Source organism: Pituophis catenifer, unplaced genomic scaffold, assembly GCF_029215685.1.
Source record: "Pituophis catenifer annectens isolate HBS135680 unplaced genomic scaffold, rPitCat1.0.hap2 SCAF_2, whole genome shotgun sequence".
NCBI lineage: Eukaryota > Metazoa > Chordata > Lepidosauria > Squamata > Colubridae > Pituophis > Pituophis catenifer.
In genome coordinates, this window is record NW_027256882.1 from 97018064 (window position 1) to 97039075 (window position 21012).

Sequence of the window (21012 nt, forward strand, 5' to 3'; positions counted from 1 at the left end):
AGACCCCAAGTTGGAATTTCTGCCCCCCCTTTGACCCACACAAAAAGTCTCCAAAGGGGGAGACTCTCTGCAGCAACACACGTATCTGTCCCAGGGGCCTTAATTTGAAGACCCCAATTTAGTGCAATATAAGAAATGCAAATAATTTTTCTACAGACCACCAAAATTTTCTCCGTACCACTGGTTAGTGACCACTGTTAATAGATAATGTAAATTCTTGCCTGTTAATGTCTGTTTTCCTGCTTTTTCCTGCCCTTTAATTGTTTGTACCAGTTAATGTTTTGATATTTCCTGATACTTAATAAATAATAAAATGATACAGGTACCAAGACAGATCTTGAACGGAGTGGTGTATTCTTGCTCTGATCTGAATATAAGAATTGACTAGGAATTTGTTGGGTGCAAACTAAACTGGAAATTGCCCTCAATCATTTCCCAGCAAGAACTAGTTGAGGATAAGACTTTCCAAAATTCAGAATTCTACATCCTGTTCTGGGGTTGAAGTTTCTGTGAGAATTTTACCTATGAAACATTTCTCATTGAGGGGTGGAATGAACTAGATGCTAGCTCTCTGTCAGTTGGCACTTATTAAAACACATGCAAAAGTACTCTCAGGAAGAGACACCATTTTGAGTATGGAGAGAGTCAAAATAATTGGAATAGGGAAGCAACATCAACGTGAACAAAAGCTGTGCGAATTGAACATGAACTACAATCTATTCCAACTATTATTTGACCTGAATTTAAAGGAATGTCTATGTATCTGTACGGAGTTCCTAACACCTCACAATCCTTTGTTCCCAGTAGCATTTTATTCTTTAGTGAAGTAGCTACCAAATCATTAACTATGATAAAGACTGGTTTGAGAAAGCTACTGCACGCTAACAGTTGGATGGAACAAGGAACAGCCACAGGTTACCTGCCAACAGATGATGTCATTTGAGTACCCAATGACATCTCTTAGAAATTAAATCTAGAATAAAAATGCCCAATTAGATTCCTTTATGATAATAATGTGGGCAGAATATTGAAGGGTATTTCCAGCTACCTAGGTCTTTCTACTTTCACTTCCCTCATTTGCCTTTCAAGAAACACTTGAAAAGCCCAGCAAACTTTTAAAAATCCCCATTTCCCAGCCATCAACCACATTGCCAGAACTCAGCTCCTGAGGCAGTAAAGACCATGGAGGACGACCATATTCTTCTCCCACCAACTGGTTCTACAAGACAACAAGCAAGGTATTTGTTGCTACCACTCATTTTATTTCCTTCGGCTGAGTTTTGAGTTTCCAGTATTGCACCCTCTATCATATTGAAAAATAGGGGACATTTGATGTAGCTGAGAAATGTGGTAATTGGAGGGGGGGTGTCTTTCTGCAAACCTCCCAATGTGTCTAGAAACATCTATGCGGATATAAGAAGGAATTAAGACAAGCATTTAAGTAGACCCTCAGTGCATTGGCCAAAGGCTAGTGGCAGTTTTCCATGCATGATGCCCTCCACCTGGGTTGGTTTACAATTTCCAGTATCCCATCCTATATGCTGGTGGTTGCGCTAAATGGGAGGTAGCCTGTTCCAACTGGAGGGAATCTGGTGGCAAAAGCCACAGGCTGGGTTATATGGATTTTCAAAACGGAAGAACAGAAAACATGGGAAGCACTGAAACTGTAGCATTATGAAAAGGTACATAGAAACAAGCCCATTTTGTGTCCATGGGGTTGTGTGAATAAACATGGGTGAGATTATATTGCTTAGATTATTCTTGTTTTTGTCTTCAGCTATGATTTATTGAATAACCTATAATTGGCTTTTATACTCCTGTCACGTCGTAAACTATGTTTTATAAATCACAATATAGTTCACGCTATATGCTAACCCAACCATATTTAGGCTTAGGATAATTCAATTCAATTCAGTTCTTAGCACAAGATTATAAACCTTGTTTAAGGGTAGTCATATTTCTAACCTTGAATCTTTTCATGCTGGGCTTGCTTCATTAGCACAATCACTTTAGGGCAATCTTTCAATCTCATCAAAAAGTTTAGACACTGCTTCGTGCTTAAGAAAACCAGTCAGGTTATAAGGAAGCCACAATATGTGTTATCAGTTTAACAATATATTAAGTTATGCGCTAAAACCAATTAAGTACTGGAGCTATTTTTAAATCACTGGCAAAGAATTATCCATTTTCTCCGGTATATCACCATTTTCAATTTTGTTTTACAATGGTACTTTGGAAATATAACTCAGTTCTCTCTCCCTCTCCTTTTCCTTCCTTTCTAAGCAGTAAAAAATGTTCACTTATTTTTTAAAGTGCAAAAGTACAAGAGAAGTAGTCAAGGGTTGATTTGTTATACTCTACGTTGTGCTAGCAAACATTTCTTCGTTTTCACTTTCAGCTTCTATTTTGCAAGCAACAAATCCATATTAATGAATTAGATAAAGGTCTCTTGGGAATTTCCCAGTTTTGTTTTTGGACAGGAAGTTATTTTGTGAGCTATAGAAGGGGTAAGATACAGGTTGGGGAAAATAGGGATTTTCTATAATTTGGTAGGGGACTTTTTTTTAATTGGCCATGTATGGTTTTCTTTTAAATTTGAAGCCTATTCCACTCTATCCATTTTGGTCTGTGTTATATATATATATATATATATATAAAGCACACTTTTATCTTGCACTGTTTGTTTAGGAGGGTGGTGGTAGAGTATATACTTAATTGCCTCTATGCTATGCTAGGTTTGGCAACTTCCAAAGGTGGGGGGAGGGAGGGATTTCCATGAGGGAAATTAATCCTTTGGTATAAGGGGAAAAAAATACAGGTAGTCCTTGACTTACAACCACAATTGAGCCCAAAATTTCTGTTGTTAAGTGAGCCATTTGTTAAATGAATTTTCCCCATTTTACGACCTTTGTTGCTACAATTGTTAAGTGAATCCCTGCTGTTGTTAAATTAGTTAAATTGCTTGTCACAAGGTCGCAAAAGAGGATCACCTGATAGAACAAAACAGAACAAAACTTTATTGTCACTTTAAATGTAAATTGAGGACGCAGTTTGTGGGGGCAATAAGCTGACTTTGTATAAATATACAAAAGTATGAAGGCTATTGCTTAACGCATTGTAAGCCGCCCTGAGTCTCCGGAGAAGGACGGCATATAAATCAAATTAAAAAAAAAAAAGTACACTAATCAGTATACATTAAATTGAAATTTTGTTGCATTCAGCTCTCAAAAGATAACCATTATACATATACACACACATATATGAGACAGAGAAACATCACAGTCTAGTTCGAATGTGTACATATACATGGCAGGGAAAAAAGGAATCCTGTGAATTTATAAAATGGATGGCATAAGGAACAAAGCTGTTATAGAATCTATAGAAGTAGTCCTGCTAGAAATACTTCGGAACCTCTTCCCAAAGGGGAACAACAGAAACAGACCATGAAGTGGGTGTGTGGGGTCTCTAACAATGCTTTACCCTCTAAGCACATAGTGCTTATAAGCAGTATCCAGAATAACAGGAAGCGAGCTTCCTATACTGTCCTTAACACTCTCTAATATGGACTTTCTATCTGAGGCACTGCAGCCACCAAACCAAACAGTGATGCAGTTTGTTAAAACACTCTCAATCGTGCCTCTGTAAAAAGTGGCCAGGACAGAAGAAGAAAGATGTTTTTTCCTCATCCAAAGCAGGAAATGCAAACACTGGTTTGCACGCTTCACTAAGGATGATGTATGAAGAGATCAAGTCAGATTGTTAGTTAACTCCACCCTCTGATACATAATACTATTGACCACCTCCACAGCTGCAGCCTTGATACAGAGTGGAGTAATAACTATGCCAGCTCTTTCTAAAAATCAACAATGATCACCTTGTTTTATTAACATTCAAAATCAAATTATTTTTATTATACCAATCCACCAGAGCCTTCACCTCCTCCCTATAAGAATCTACATTGTCATTCCTGGATAAGACCCACCACTGCCGTGTCATCCACATATTCAGTGGTGGGTTTCAAACATTTTTACTACCGGTTCTGTGGGCGTGGCTTGGTGGGTGTGGCATGGCATGGCTTGGTGGGCGTGGCTTAGTGGGCATGGCAGGGGAAGGATACTATAAAATCTCCATTCCCACCCCACTCCAGAGGAAGGATACTGTAAAATCTCCATTCCGTCCCCAATCCAGGGGAAGGTTACTGCAAAATCCCCATTTCCTCCCAATCAGCTGGGACTTGGGAGGCAGAGAATAGATGGGGGCAGGGCCAGTCAGAATTTTTACTACCGGTTCTCCAAACTACTCAAAATTTCCGCTACCAGTTCTCCAGAACTAGTTAGAACCTGCTGAAACCCACCTCTGCGCATATTTCACAATATGATTCCTAGCAGATTTTGCACAGCAGTTGTGGATCATCAAGGTGAACGGTAGCGGATTCAAGACACAGCCCTGTGGGGAACCCGTACTCGAGATGGGGTTGGAGACTTTTCTTCCAAATCGCACAAACTGGGGCCTAATCAATAGGGAAATCAAATATCCTATGCTTGTCACAAGGTCGCAAAAGGGGATCACATGATCCCAGGACACTGCAACCATCATAAATATGAGTCAGCTGTCAAGCTCCTGAATTTTGATCACTTGACCATAGGGATACTGCAATGGTGGTAAGCGTGAAAAACGGTCATCAGTCACTTTTTGTAACTTTGACCGGTCACTAAATGAACTGCTGTAAGTCAAGGACTACCTGTAATGACTTCATTTGCTCTTACTACATAGTTCTTTTTAATTTTAACAAAGTCGCAAGGGGGTGGATCACAGAGTCTTCTTGCTATCTCAACTAACTCGGTAATTACTGCAACAAGCAGAGGTCTGCATTATAAATAGAAGAACTGTCTAAGCAACGTGTATCTCTAGCAGAATCCTGCAGATGTGCATTCATCATGCAGATGTTTTGGTGCAGGACCTCAGGTTAGAGAGGGAAGGACAGACATTAGGATGGCTGGGTGAGTACTGACACAAACCTCTTATATTTGGCAGAAATTCTTGCAGCAAGGGGACTGCCTACACTGTCTTTTCTCTCCTGGGGGTCTTGCTCCTCGCTGGCCAGGCTGTGACTGTCTACTTTGTGTATCAGCATGACAACCAGATCACCAAACTGACCAAGAACACCCAGCAACTGAAACTGGACTCCCTGACCGGCAGCATCTCTAAAAGTTAGTCAGCTACCCACCCCCTTCCTTTCACTTTCAGCTGCAGAGCGCAAAGATGATGGATGGCCCTTAGACAAGGTTTACTTGTGACATTTTGTTTGCAGTTGCACAGGCTCATCGTGATCTCTTTATTTAATCCTGCTTGGAAATTACTTTTTGAAAGTAATTTGTGGTTGAGTATGAAGGACAGAGGGACATGGTGGCTCAGTGGCTAAGAAGCTGAGCCTGTCGATTAAAAGGTCAGCAGTTCAGCGCCACGTAACGGAGTGAGCTCCCGTTACTTGTCCCAGCTTCTGCCAACCTAGCAGTTCGAAAGCACGTAAAAATTGCAAGTAAAAAAAATAGGGACCGCCTTTGGTGGGAAGGTAACAGTGTTCCGTGAGCCTTTGGTGTTTAGTCATGCCAGCCACATGACCACGGAGATGTCTTCAGACAGCGCTGGCTCTTCTGCTTTGAAACGGAGATGAGCACCGGCCCCTAGAGTCGGGAACGACTAGCACATATGTGCGAGGGGAACCTTTACCTTTACCTATGAAGGACAAGGTTTCTGACTAAAAGAAAGCTAGCCAAAATTTCTATTGGGCACCCTCACACATGCACAAAGGTAAACATGCCCTTGTCTTGCTTCAGAGATTTGTCTGGATTATAACCAAATGTCCCTGGTTTGACACAACTATAAGGGTAGAAAGCACTTGTGAATGCTCTTATGTTTATCCCTTTCTGTATGTATTTTACAACTCTCTTTCTTCCCACAGATGTCCAAAGATCAGGCCCAAAGATGGCAATAGCTAATGTGATGCCTTTGGCCCTGAGCGAACCAAAGGTAAATAGGACAGATGGTGAAGGCCCCTGCTCCCTTCCATGACTTATTGTTGTCTATCTATGTTGGATTCCCAATAGTTCCTCTTGAACGATTTCAGTGGGCAGTTCTGCAACTTCTGAAAAACTGGCTAGTTTTAAAAGTTCACCTTTCACAGCACTGCAACGAAGGTTAATGTAGCACTCTCAAGGCAACACATTTATTTTTGCACAAACTTTCACGTATCATGGTTACACACAATTTAGAATTGTTTAGAAGTTTACCCACAAGTATATTTAGAATTGATACACACAAAGTGAGGTGACCATTATGTTTAAATTATCTCAGTCCCTCCCTCCTTCCCTTATGACCACAAGAATAGGCAACCCTTCCTGCCACTGCCTTCTATAATTCCAGAGACATGGGAACTCCTTCTAATGTTCTCCTTTCCTGGTATAAATCCCTATTTTCTTTTCTACAGTTTCTGCAGATGGAAAACAAACTGACTAATAGCACCGAGGATCAAGTCAAACGCCTGCTCTTGGTAAGCGGTCTCGCCTTGTTACTTTTGTGTTTGTGACAAAGCATTGTGTCCCGATTGTGGATGCTCCAGCAAATCTGCATTCAGTGTGATGCTCTCTCTTAAGGCTGTGGCTCCTCCTTGAGCCTACCTTCCATCCAACATTAGGCAGGGGAGAATTTGCCGTTCTACCTTGTTATCAGTTCTGAGTCTTCACTACTTTTATAAATCTCATTAATCTACTTTGCTTTTCAAGCAGCGAAGTTGACCGATGAATATTTTTTCCGGACATGAGAATCAGCAACGATCCTTGACTGCAGATACATACAATCTGTGGAAGAACTGAAACTCAAAGAAAAATGGGAGCGGGAAGGGCCTTCTTTAGTGAATTTTACAGAACCTAGCAGTAGTTTCTGCCAAGATTTAAGGAAGCTGCCGATGAAAGCACAGCATATCAAGCTGGAACTTTTGGTACACCAGTTTGCACTGGATAAGTTGATTAGCAGTTTTTTTTTTCTTTCTTCAAGCAACAAAGCACAAACTGTAATTCTGTGCCGGTTTTTCACAGTCAGGCGTGTAACTGCTTTGGACCCTGGCCAGAGAGTTCCTCTTGCTAAGCGCTCTCACTTTAACTGTGCAAAGAGAGCTGTCTTTTTTATTTCAAATTCCTTTTTTGCTTGATCTGTGTGCTTTAGCACCACTCCCCAGCCTAGGTATTCACATGTATTCAATGTCAATTGTGCTAGATGAGTGAAATTGATATTTTCAAAACCTCTTTGGCCTATATCTGCTTTTCTCGTGATGAGAATTACATTCAGATTTGGAATCCCAGTGAGACAGATTGTCAACGCTATTAAGTAGACCAGACTAGGAAATAAACTCTCCAGTAGCTTTAGCCTTCCTTTAGCTAGGAAGGTTAAATGTACTCTGAGGTTGGATGTAATAACAGTCTTTTGCCACACTCTCATTGTGCTATACCTTCTCTCTCTTCCTATAAATCAATGAATCAGGGAGGTATCTGCCTAAGCCACTTCTTAATGTCATCTGTTCCTGGACTTAAAAAAATGTTTCAGATTCTTTGGTCTAGGTAGCAGCTGCATGCAGAGGTGGGTTTCAGCAGGTTCTGACCAGTTCAGGAGAACCGGTAGCAGAAATTTTGAGTAGTTCAGAGAACCGGTAAATACCACCTCTGACTGGCTGCGTCCCTATCTATTCTCTGCCTCCTGAGTCCCAGCTGATCGGGGGGAAATGGGAATTTTGCAGTAACCTTCCCCTGGAATGGGGAGGGAATGGAGATTTTACAGGATCCTTCCCCTGCCACTCCTACCAAACCATGCCATGCCATGTCATGCCCATCAAGCCACTCCCACAGAACCGGTAGTAAAAAAATTTGAAACCCACCACTGGCTGCCTGTCTCCATCAAGGTCCACTTCCTTGAATTTAGAGAATTTAGGAAGGGAATTGGAGGGAGGAAAACTATGGTTTAGGGATGTCGGCATCTCCTTTTCTATTTTAAAATACCATTCAGAAGAATGAAGTGGTGGTCCAGTTCAAACGTACAGAACTGTCTCGCAGTCCTGTCTAGATGATCTTACATATTAGGGACTTTCTTAAACTGCTGAAACCAAGTTGCTCATAATGTGTAAGCTAAGCCTAGTCTTCAACCTGGTTCATACAACATAAAAAGTCATCACACATGTTGCTTCATTTGGGTTAAACATTGTGGCATGAAACTGACACCAGTTGTTTCAATATGCCATAGTTAAACAAATTGTAGTTTGGCATAACATGTGGATTCGTGCATAATCCTAAACCACGTATTAAACATAGCTGCAAAGGCTTAGCCACATCATAAGCCGAAATGAAATGAAAAGAACAATCAGCATATGAACCTGACCCTGATGCTCTTGAACAACAGCCCTTCTCTTATCTGTACTGTAAATATGTCTCTTTCTTTAGCGAGAAAACCCAACCAGAACTTTTCCTCAATTAAAAAGCAACTTCCTGGAAAATATGGGACACCTGAAGATCCGCATGGCTTACAATGACTGGAAGGTAAATCTCTGTCATTCCTAGAGTCTTGTTCCTCCTCCTTGGATGCCCTTGATTTTCTTTCCTGAACCCTCATCTCTCTTCTGTGATTCTCTCATTTTCTTACCAAGATCCTGGACTGCCTTATTCTGATTTCCACTATCTATAGGAGAGTCAGGTATAGTCCTACCAGAAATCCTCTGCTTTTCTACCTTCCTCTCTACTTACATAAGAAACATCTGCATCTTCCTATGGAGCAGAGGTGATATTCAGCAGGTTCTGACCAGTTCTGGAGAACCGGTAGCGGAAATTTTGAGTAGTTTGGAGAACCGGCAGATACCACCTCTGACTGGCCCCGCCCCCATCTAATCTCTGCCTCCTGAGTCCCAGCTGATCGGGAGGAAATGGGGATTTTGCAGTAACCTTCTCCAGGAGTGGGGAGGGAATGGAGATTTTACAGTATCCTTCCCCTGCCATGCCCACCAAGCCATGCCATGCCCACCAAGCCACGCACACTAGAACTGGTAGTAAAAAAAATTGAATCCCACCACTGCTATGGATCTTCAACAGCCTTCTTTAGGAGATACGGATTATTCTCCAAGAGGTTACCAAGGAAGGGCAAAACAATAGTGGTCTTAATTTAATATAATTAACCTTCAGTAACGATATCTGGTCTGTTTGCAGGAGTTTGAAACCTGGATGCACAAGTGGCTGATCTTCCAAATGGCCCAAAAACAGAATACCGAAGAAAAAGGTATGTAATGCTAGACTTGTAGGAAACAAACAACTTGTAAGCATGAAATTCTTGGAAGCAAAGGATGAATCCATTCAACTCAGAGCAGATCAAAGTGCCATGTCCTACTTGTGCCTACCGTCCTAAAGAGGTGTAGGAAATGAGTAGGAACAGCAACAATATTCTAGAATATTCCAAGTGTCGTGATGTTATCAAGCTTTGTGAGGAAAGTTAAATACTGAGGCATATGCAGAAGGATCAGGGTAGAATAGGGTTTGTCTCCCCCAGTCCCATTTTATGTAGCTTTGCTTATTTCACAGTTTAGCATCAGTACTGTACAGTACAGGTAGTCCTTGACTTACAACCATTCATTTAGTGACCATTTGAAGTTATAATAGCACTGAGGAAAGTGACTTATGACCGGTTTTCACCGTTACAACCGTTGCAACATCCTCATGGTCACGTGATCAAAATTTGGGCCCTTGGCAACTAGCCTGTGTTTATGACAATTGCACTGTCCTGGGGTCATGTGATCCCCATTTGTAACCTTCTCAGCTGGCTTCTAACAAGCAAAGTCAATGGGAAAAGCCAGACTTGCTTAACAACCACATGGTTCACTTAATAACTGAAGTGATTCACTTAACTGTGGCAAAAAGGTTCTAAAACGAGGCACAGCTCACTTAACAACTGCCTTGCTTAGCAACAGAAATTATGGGCTCAGCTGTGGTTGTAAGTTGAGGACTACCCATACATAGCATTATAGTAATGAAGAAAGCCAATTGCAGGAAGATGCCTTTGGTTGAAGTGCATCCAATCAGCAATAGCAATAGCACTTAGACTTATATATCGCTTTACAGTGCTTTACAGCCTTCTCTAAGCGGTTTATAAAGTCAGCATATTTCCCCCAACAATCTGGGTCCTCATTTTACCCACCTTGGAAGGATGGAAGGCTGAGTCAACCTTGAGCCTGGTGAGATTTGAACTGCCAAATTGCAGGCAGCCGGCAGCGAGCAGAAGTAGCTTGCAGTACTGCACTCTAACCGCTGCACCACCGTGGTTTAGCAATATTGAATGATGAGGTCAAAGAAATGTACAGCGTGGGCACATCAGGGCACATTGTAATGTACACATATGTATGATCAGGGTTCATAAGGGAAGAACGGGGGGGCATGCGATGGCTCACTGATTAAAGACGCTGAGCTTATCAGCTGGAAAGCTGACAGCTCGGATTTGAGATCTGAAGACACACAACAGCACAACAGGGTGAGCTCCCCTTACTTGCCCCAGCTCCTGCCCACCTAGCAGTTTGAAAGCATGTAAATACAGGTAGGTAAATAGGTAAATAGGTATCACTTTACTTTGGTAGGAAGGAGGGGTGAAATGTAAAATGTGTTACTACCGGTTGTGGCTTGATGGTGGTGGGGTAATGTGACTGGGTGGGCGTGGCCAACTTTTTAAAAAAAAAAACCTTTTCAAAGCATTTTTTCTAATGCTTTGAAAAGCCTCTGGCGATCAGCAATTCAGCTGGGATTGTCAGAGAGGTTTTTTTAAAAAATGCCTCTCTGCTGATCAGGCAACTCAGCTGGGATCGTCAGAGACTTTTCAAAGCATTTTTTTTACCACCTCTTCGGCCAAGAGGTTGCAGAAAAAAATGCTTTGAAAAGCCTTTGAGGATCCAAGCTGAACCGCACGATCATCAGAGGCTTTTTTTTTTTTACTTTTAAAAGCATTTTTTCATTGGAAGAGATTGTAGAAAAAATGCTTTTAAAAGTAAACAAAAAAAGCCTCTGATGATCATGCGACTCAGCTGAGCATGGTGGGGTGGGGGGGGGGTGCAGGGATTTTTGCTACCGGTTCTCCGAACCACCCACCGCCATCGCTACCGGATCGGGCGATCCAGCCCGAACCGGGAGCATTTCACCCCTGGTAGGAAGGTAAGCGTGTTTCATGCACCTCAGCATATAGTTGTGCTGGCCACATGACCACAGAAATGCCTTCAGACAATGCTGGCTTTCTTGTCTAAATAACAGAGATGAGCACTGCTTCCTAGAGTCGGACACTACCAAACAGGGGAGGCCTTTACCTTTAGGGAAAGAATTCAGCAGTTACTGCTTTTTTTTTTTTTGGACTGGAGAGAAGCCCCATGTTCTATGAAAAAATTCAAAGGCGCCATCTTGTAAATGAAAATCTCTTGTTCTGTTGCAAAGGGAATTTTGCCATTTCCACGAATTTCTTCTTGAGTTGCAGCTCTCCATCCTACACGGTCCTCCCATCTTCCAAACATTCAAAGTTACAACAGCACTGAAAAAAGTGACTGATGACTAATTTTCACACTTATGACCGTTGCAGCATCCACATGGTCCTGTGATCAGAATTGACTCATATTTGTGATGCTTGCAGTGTCCTGGGGTCATGTGATCTCCTTTTGCGGCCTTCTGACAAGCTAGATTCACTTAGCAACAGTTTGACTAATTTAACTATTATAGTGATTCACTTGACAACTGTGGCAAGAAAGGTTGTAAAATGGGGCAAACTCACTTAAGAACATACATTTTGGCCTCAGTTGTGGTATTAAGTCAAGGACTACCTGTTAACTTGTTGAGTCTGGTTGGTTGATGAACTTTTCATGCTGTAGAGCCCAGAACTTATATGGAAAGAGAAGAGAAAGCACTAGAAGTCACAAAGCAGAAAAATGTTCTCTCTCTCTCTCTCTCTCTCTCTCTCCCTCCCTCCCTCCCTTCTCTCTCCCCATCCCTCTCTCTCACACACGTCTGGCAATAAGTGATTCATTTAATACTTCAATTACAAGTTAGACGTTGCATCTGTGAGGAAGGAAGACCCAAGATGCAAATTAAGAGCCTCTTCAATATAATTTAAAACCCATGGGAACATCTTAGGCATTTCAGCAACTCCCTCCACAAATGATTCAATAATGCTTCAGTAGGTTATGTAACAAACTTGAGCACCAATCTTGTATTTAAGAAGAATTCTTCCTTCTGTGATTTCTGCAGTTTTTGAAATCAAACCCAGTGGCTGAGAGTTTCATATCAATTAGCCACCCAGCAGTCATCAGCCACTGCCCCCATTAGCAGAATTTATATTAATACTACCTCCATTAAACTACTCATTAGCGTTTGCTCTCATTAGGCTAAATGGTTTCCTTGGGAGCCATCCCAATGAAATAGCTGTCCTAATTAAAGTGGCATATTGTTACAAAAAGCATTATTTCCTTACCCTTCCCTTTCCTTTGGTATAGCTTAGCAATGGAACAACCTGTTTTGATGATTAAGGAGTAGCCAACACAGTCAGCCAAGCCATATGTTAAAACTTTGCTTGGAGCTTCCAGGCTGCTTATGTGTGGTGCGATGGTTATACAGTAGACTTGGTTGCTCCCCTTCCCTTCTAATGTGAATTGTGTATGCAAAAGCCCCACCATCCTGGGAAAAGCTCTACTGAATGCTGCTCCCTGAGAGACTGGCTTTCTGGAGTGTAGTTGTGCCACATTCCGAGAAACACTTCATTTCTGACTTATGCTCCATATATAAATTTGTCATATTTAATTACATCAGCATTGGAGAATTGCATCTCTTCATACATAGTTGAAGTACAACTCCCACCACTCCTCATATTTTTTTTTAAATTATATCCCAAGTTAAAATATAAACTCCAAAAGAAAAAAAAAAGGACAAGGCAAAATGATGAACAAGACAAAAATGGACATAAAACAACAATGAAAAAACATGCACACATACAGTCTCCGCTAGCTGAATACTGATAAATATATTTCAACAATAATAGTTCCCCCCTTGCAAAACAGGTCCACAGTTTATAAGAACAGTTAACAGGTAAACCCAACAGCAAAGCTAAACTTTAAAGCCCTCTGTTAACAATTGATTATTGTAATTAACTCACAGAAAGTCCACAATGACTTCTATTCTATCATACACCACTGTAGTCATTAACTCTGATTTGTCCAGGATCAAATATCCTAGATCAGGGGTGTCAAACTCGTGTTGTCACGGTGTTGTCACGTGATGCATCCTGAGTTTTCCCTCCTTCTCTAAACCGGCATGGGCGTGGCCAGCATGTGACGCATCTGGCCCATGGCCCGCGAGTTTGACAGCCCTGTCCTAGATATTTGACAACTCAAACCATTCCTGGCCATTTATTTATAAAAAGAGAGTGGATAGCCATTTGTCTGAAATAGTATAAATTTCCTGCTTGAGTAGAGGGTTGGACTAGAACAGTGTTTCTCAACCTTGGTAGCTTGAAGATGGGGGGACTTCAACTCCCAGATTCCCTGCTCGCTGGGGGATTCTGGGAGTTGAAGTCCACCCATCTTCAAGCTTCCAAGGTTGAGAAACACTGGACTAGAAGATCTCAAAGATCCCTTCCAACTCTGTTGTTTTGTTATTGTCCTTGCTGGGTGAGGCTGAGGGGAGTTGGCACCAAAGCCTGCACTAAAGGCCATACATTCTGTATTATCATATGTGCTCTTCTGAAGACAAGGGATGTGATTATTGTGCTTTACAAGTGCTTTAAAAGGACAGCGAGAGTACTGGCAATCAGCTCTAAATATTAAAATTTCCTTGGTTCTCCCTTTTTTTTTTTTTAAAGGGAAAACCAAGTGCCAGAAGGAAGAGTGTGTTAAAGGTGTCCATCCAGGAAGATTCTGTGCCCATTGTGATGAAAAGGGGAACTATCTGCCTTTGCAGTGCAGTTCCAGCAGCGGCTATTGCTGGTGTGTCTACAAAAATGGCACAATAATTGAGGGCTCTAAAATCTTTGGACGTCCAGACTGTGCTGGTAAAGAGCTTCTTTCTGCTATCAAGTAGGAGAGTTACTAATGTGATGGTTATGGTTATGAATATTAAATTCGTTTGCCGCCCATCTTGCAGTCTGAAGCGACTCTGAGTTGCTTACAGTGTGATACAAATATCCAGACAATTAGAAATATAAAAGCATATAAAAATTAAACTAAAAATCCATAGGTTTGGAGTGGAGAAGTAGGAGAACCTTCTCTGTTAATGCACCACCAACCACCTCCAGCCAACAGCTTTTCCTTCAGGACCCCATAGCCAGGTTTTGAGGTATTTTTTGAAGGCTAAAAAAAAGAGAAGGCAGATCTTACCTCCTGTGCAAGATATTCCAAAGAACAGGGCCATGGCAGAAAAGGCCCTTCTCCTGGATCTTACCAGTCAAATTCCTTGGCTGATGGGATCTGCAGTAGGCCCCTTTGCAGCACGAATGGGAGAAGCCAATCCCACTGGGAAAAGGTGGTTGCACAGATATCCTGGATTCATGCTTTAGAGCAGGGGTGTCAAACTCACATTGTCATGGTGGCGTCATGCGATGTATCAGGATTTTTTCCCCCTTCGCTAAACTGGGCATGGGTGTGGCCAGCACGTGACGCATCCAGCCTGCAGGCTGGGAGTTTGACAGCCCTGCTTTAGAGACCTTTAAAGGTAATAACCAACACCTTGAATTGCACCTGGAAGCAGATTAGCCTCTAGCAACTGAGGCAGGGAGGTTGCTACACACCAAGGAGGCTGGTACAGCGGCAGTACTCCCATTTGATCCTGTGAGCCTTGTCTCAGAAACAGAGTCTCCCATCTGGAAACATGAGGAGCATGGACCCTGAAGGCCAAAAGAGATTCTCGAATGACAACTGCTACTCCCCCTATCCAGAGTTGGGTTTCAGCAGGTTCTGACCAGTTCTGGAGAACCGGTAGTGGAAATTTTGAATAGTTTGGAGAACCGGTAGTAAAAATTTGGACTGGCTCCTCCCCCATCTATTCTCTACTTCCCAAGTCCCAGCTGATTGGGAGGAAATGGAGATTTTACAGTAACCTTCCCCCGCCACGCCCACCAAGCCATGCCACACCCACAGTAAAAAAATTTGAAACCCACCACTGCCCCTGTCCTGTGGCCTTGGTTATTGCCAAACTCTAACCCCCCAGGGTACATTACTGAGAAGGTCTGGGAGTGAGTTCAGAGGGCTGGAACATGCCACTGGTCTTAAGCATAGGCATCTTCCACTGGCTTCCATCTATATGCCCCATGCCCATCATCACTTGAATGAATCGCCCCATTCATTTTTAAAGCTTTTGTGCATAAATTTTCTTGATACACAATGCAATGATCTTTCATCAAATGTGAGTTGCTGGCAGCAATTGCATTGTCTTCCATTAGTTTTATAAATGCTTTTTTTTAACCAACCATAGCTAGGCCACCATCAGTAGCTACACCAGATTTGTTACCAATTTTTTTTTTTAAATCACTTTAATATAATTTCTATTGCTTCAGGTAAATCAAGTTTGGTTGTGTCTTTTAATGGTACTAAAACCATTTTTAGTGAGATATTTGTTATCAATACCCCTAATAAAAATGGGAAATAGAGTCACATTTGTAGCATTACTACTTCATCTATTTCTAAAGCATAAAATTTGAAATTACTAATTTTACTCTCCAAATCTCTTTCAATAGAGAAAGATAGAATTTTCTATTTTTTTGCAATTTGCCTGGCTATAGTCCAGTGAGACAAACTGATTTTATAAAAATCCATTAAAAAAATTAGGATAAATTATTTCTGCCATACTTTCCATAAATTGCTTAATAAACTCACCGCTAGTAAATGGTTTTGATTTTTCTGCAATCAGATTTTCTACCACATAACTTTCACAATAGTCGTAAATTTGTTTAAAAAATGGTTACTTTTTTCAGTTCTGCTATTTTGTTTTTACAAAACATCCCTTGATATGCATCGAATTTGACAGCATGTTTTACATATGTCTTTCCAAATTGTAATCTTTAAAACTGACACAATTCCCTTCAAATTAGGCATAGTGCCTTATTATTCGTTTTGACAAAAAAGTATTCAACTCTCCATTTTTTGTTGAAAATTCTTTCTTAATCCACAATTTTTCTTTTTTAAGGTTTTGGGGTTTTTTGACAGGATGTTGAAGTTGTGCTTTCATAAAAAAAAAATAAGCAACCATTTATTTTTCTAGTATTAGTGATGGTGCATATATAATTATATCAATATCATGAGCAAAGAACTATTTAATTAATTTTTGCACCACTCTCCCGCAGTTGCTAAAAAACTATTTTAACTTATTGTTTTACAAACTAATGCAGTAAACCCAAGTGCAGTAATTAAATCAGAAAACTTACATGTCTGCTTCCCAACAAAAAAACTTAATTTTTTTTTGCTGGATTAATAAACGTCTGTCTTCACACGCACACACACATTATATTATCACACACATATAATTCGTTACCACTGCATTTTACTTGCCAAGCTGCAGAAGCACATCTAATGTCTGACACATGTGGATTTCTATTTGACTATGTGTGGTAGGCACGGGAGGTGAAGTTAACACAGCTCTACACAACATTTGATTATTGCCTACGTAGTACATACTTGAGTACTGTGCAATTGAGTCATGAAAAATATAGCTAAAAATCACGTTAAAAGTTTACATCTTCGGGCCGCATTACTAGCTGTTCAGGGTTGTATGTGGGCTGCAGGTTGGACACACACCTGATCTAGACCATGATAGCAGTGTTCCAATACTTGAGGGGCTGTCACAGAAAGGAGTCCAACAACCTATTTTCCAAAGCACCTGGAGGCCAGACAAGGAATAATGGATGGAAGCTGATTAAGGAGAGCTTCAACCAAGAAATAAGGAGAAATTTTCTGACAGTGAGAACAATCAACCAGTGGAACAGCTTGCTTTCGGAAGTTGTGGGAGCTTCATCATTAGAAGCTTTTAAGAAGAGATCTGTTAGAAATGGAATAGGGTCTCCTGCTTGGGCAGGGGATTGGACTAGATGACCTACAAGGTCCCATCCAACTCTGTTATTTTGTTAGACCAAAGGGAGGGGTTGTTGGTTAATAGACAAGCTAAACTAGGAATATAGGTACATCCTGATCAGGGAAAAGCTAGTCTTCGTGTACTAATAGAAGATGTGGGGGGGAGGTTGCTTCTAGAAGATCAGGGGGCTTTTTGTAAAGCCAAGACAGCTTCATCCCAGGTTTAAACAATGTGTCAGTTGTACAGTTCCTGGAAAAGGAATAGCTGAAGATTCTGAAATACACACAATAAAGGAATGTTGGTAAAGATGAGAACATTTGCAGAGATAGAGATTTGATTAGGGAAAAGACAGCTACATTTGTCAGTGACTAGACATCCTTCATTGATTTTTTTTTTTTTTTGCTGAAAATGGAAAAAATGTAATTTGGAATTTATGGGATTAGAAAAAATAGAATATGGAAAGAAGGAAGCGATGATAGAACTATAGAAATGGAGGACAACATATAAATGCATTTATAACAGCTGTAAAGATCAGAAGCCACTTCTTCATATCTTTTTGCCTTTTCTGTCTATTTTCTTGTATTCCTTCTTTTCTTTTTCTTCTTTAAGTTTGTATTTTTTTTACTTTGTAAAACATTTAATATATATATATATATATATTTATAGGAATAGCTGAAGCACCAGTCCACCCCACTCAGCGCCTCCCTGAAACAAAACCCCCCCAAGGAGGTAATATTTGTTGCACTAATACATTCTTTAAAAATTTAAGAAATAGACGTTTTCAGCTCTTTAATTGTGCCAATGTTTTGTTTTCGCAGGCATGTTCGATCCTGAGAATGTAACCTATTCTGGAGACCAAAACTGATGGATCTCTTCAGGTGACTTGAGGAGAACCTTGTTCAATCTGCGCAGAGGGCTCTCTAGGGCAGGGGTCTCCAACTTTGGCATCTTTGCTGGCTGAGGAACTTTGGGAGTTGAAGTCCACAAGTCTTAAAGTTGCCAAGGTTGGAGACCTCGCTGAGGAATTTTGGGAGTTGAAGTCCACAAGTCTTAAAGATGCCAAGATGTCTACAAGTCTTAAAGATGTTGGAGACCCCTGTTCCAGGGCAGTATCCTGCTTCCCAAAATGCTTAGCTACAGATAGCCATGGCAGCCTCCCCCAACTTAATACTCTTTAGATGGCTGGATGTTCTGTTTGCACGCTCTTTGGCTTGTTGACTAGGAACTGTGTTGAAATCCCAGCTATATGGAGATACCAGGTTAAGTAGGGCTGGCTTAGGGGGACTATAAAGGACATAAACTCCATAGCTCCTTATCCATACTCATTTCCCAGTTAATGCTGCCCACCTCTGATTCAGAAATGGTGTAGAGATATCATGGCTAGTAGTAGCAAGTTGCGTCTTACATTAGCTAAAAATATCTACCATGCAATAAAGAACTGCAGTTCAAATGTTATTCTGAAGGAAAGGGAAAAAAAATCTTGGTTAGGTCCAGTTGGCCTAATACACTGCTGAATGTGTAGGTTTCAAGATTCCATGCTTATAATGTTTTAGATGCATGTCCAACTAGATTGCAGAACATACAAATGTCTTTACGCTTCATAATGCTGGAACAACAAAAAAAGTTTTTTAGCTATATGCATGTGTGAAGAACCTATGGATATACAAGTTAAACAAGCAGCTTCCTTGAATCGGTATGACCAAATTTATTGAACTGGCACCTTAAATATTTAGAGCTTTGCATTAAATAAATGTCATTTAGAATAACTTGCAGGGGAAAAGGTCTGAACAAAAGGAGCTTGTGGCAGTACATGGGTAAGTTGAATAATGCTAGTTACATTGGCATCCTTCAGTCTCAAGAGACTATGGTATCGTGCTCTGGAAAGAGGTCCTAAAACAGCATCTGGTGTGACTAAAAAGGCCAATTTGAGAGTGGCAATCCCTTCCACACTGAAGGCAGATTCTGTCCCCTGCCCAGCCCCCAGATTTCGCTGGTTCCGGGACTGCCTCTCTGCCTCAGCCTGTCGAACAAGTGTCTCTTTGAATTGGAGAAGGCCATGCTGCATCTTTAGCCTCCAAGTTGAACGATCAGAGGTCAAGGTTTCCCAGTCGTTAATGTCTGTTCCCAAGGCCTTTAGATCCCTGTACAATGCTACAGTAATCCATAGGATATGATTAAAACATATACGATTGGTTTGGTATCTTGAAAATATGTGGACTTTCCCACTTTAGAGAGACCAAGCTAGACTCAGACCTCTAAATAATAGTTTTGTTTCTGTAACTAGTGTGGTTACCATTCATCTTTCTTTTTTCTTTTTTTCTCCTTAGAAAATATGAAACAAGGAGGCCAGCACATTGGCCTAAGAAAGTCAAATTGTCTTCATCTTGTTTCACTTTTGCTCTGCTTGGATGCTGATTTCAAGAATTACTGTAACAGCAACCTGCTTCTAAATTTATCAGTTTAAGAATTATCTTAAATGGAAAGGAGGAAAGGCTGGAAAGTAGCTTAATTATTACTGTCAACAATGCTCAGTGCAGAATTATTCTTTTAGAAAAGTGACCTTTGCTTATCCAGGACTTTAACAAATAAGCAAGAAATTTAGATATTTCCCTGTGCAATGTTCATGCCCCCTCCCCCCCTGATTTTGATGTTTAATCAGTTAAGATCATTCAGTGCAAATATTTCAACATCAATCCTGTTCCATATGTCCATTTGCCATCAAACAGGAATTTAAAACATGACAAAGATGCAATTTCTCCACAATGTTTTCTTTGCAAGGTTTATTTCCCTCAGATTGCCTCTCCTGATTTTACAAAGCCCACCTATTCATATCATTATTTACTTCATTGTTTTCTTAACCTTGGCAGCTTCAAGATGGATGGACTTCAACTCCTAGAATTTGAAGTCCACCCATCTTGAAGCTAACAAAGATGAGATACACCGATTTACTATATTTTATGTGAATGATTAGAACAAAATCTCTAAAACAACTTTCCTGAAGTGGCGCTCTCCAGATGTATTATTAAAGGTCAGAAATCTAGGCCAGCATGATCTTTGATCTTACTCTCTAAGACAGTTTAACCATGGCAATCTAAGATGTTTGGGCTTCAACTGAGCCAAGAATTGCTAAGGTTGAGAAACCTGTTCTAGGGATTCTGGAACTTGCAGCCATCTGGCAGACACCAGGATGGGGCATACTATTTTACAGGGAAGGAGACATCCTTACTTCCAGAAAGGTCAACTTTTCTAACTGGATGGCATAGGTAGCATGTTTTTTCTTTCCAAGAAAAGCTTAGTAGAGTATTAGACTTTGGCCTGCTGATATGTATGCATGCTTTCTTTAGTAGTATCCTTAACATAATCTTTAGAATAGTTATTGAGCAAGTTACGATAAGCAAAGAAGTCTTTAAAACATACTTCTAATTGATGATAGGCTCTCAAGTTTATATACCAATCCTAGTCTATGGTCTGTTAATGATGCACACTGAATATATAATCACTGATAACAAACTAAGATGATTTTAATTATAAGCTTTTGCAAAATAAAAAAGTAATCAGCTAATGAAGCACTCTTCTGCTGAAGTGGATGATTGACCCTTTCACATTCTAGCAACGCACAGGCTGCCAGAATATCCTCTCCTTTGAAAAAACTGCAGTTGCGGAAAGAAGATGCTGCAGTATTTTGTTCAGTAATTGCTAATGATGTTATTATTCCTGACATGCTTTCATTTGACTGTGCATACAATCAGAAGGCAAGCGTGATGGGGATGCTGCCTTTCTTTTTGGCCACTGCAGACTTCAGGGAAGGGGGATCTACATAAAGAACAGCTTTCACGGAACGCCCCATGCATGACCTTCAGAAGCAAGCTGCAACCATTTTAATGGGCTTCCTTCCATAGTAACA

General features: G+C 40.8%; 1 protein-coding gene across 1 annotated transcript; it reads left to right on the forward strand.

Moving 5' to 3' along the window:
• The first annotated feature begins 1088 nt into the window (after positions 1-1088).
• On the forward strand, positions 1089-20674 carry CD74 (CD74 molecule). The gene is made up of 10 exons (XM_070933872.1): positions 1089-1238; positions 5035-5210; positions 5963-6030; positions 6488-6550; positions 8487-8582; positions 9243-9312; positions 13909-14097; positions 17775-17837; positions 17927-17986; positions 19436-20674. The coding sequence occupies exons 1-9, from the start codon at positions 1183-1185 to the stop codon at positions 17971-17973; spliced, it is 828 nt and encodes a 275-aa protein (XP_070789973.1). The 5' UTR covers positions 1089-1182; the 3' UTR covers positions 17974-17986; positions 19436-20674.
• Positions 20675-21012: the final 338 nt, after the last annotated feature.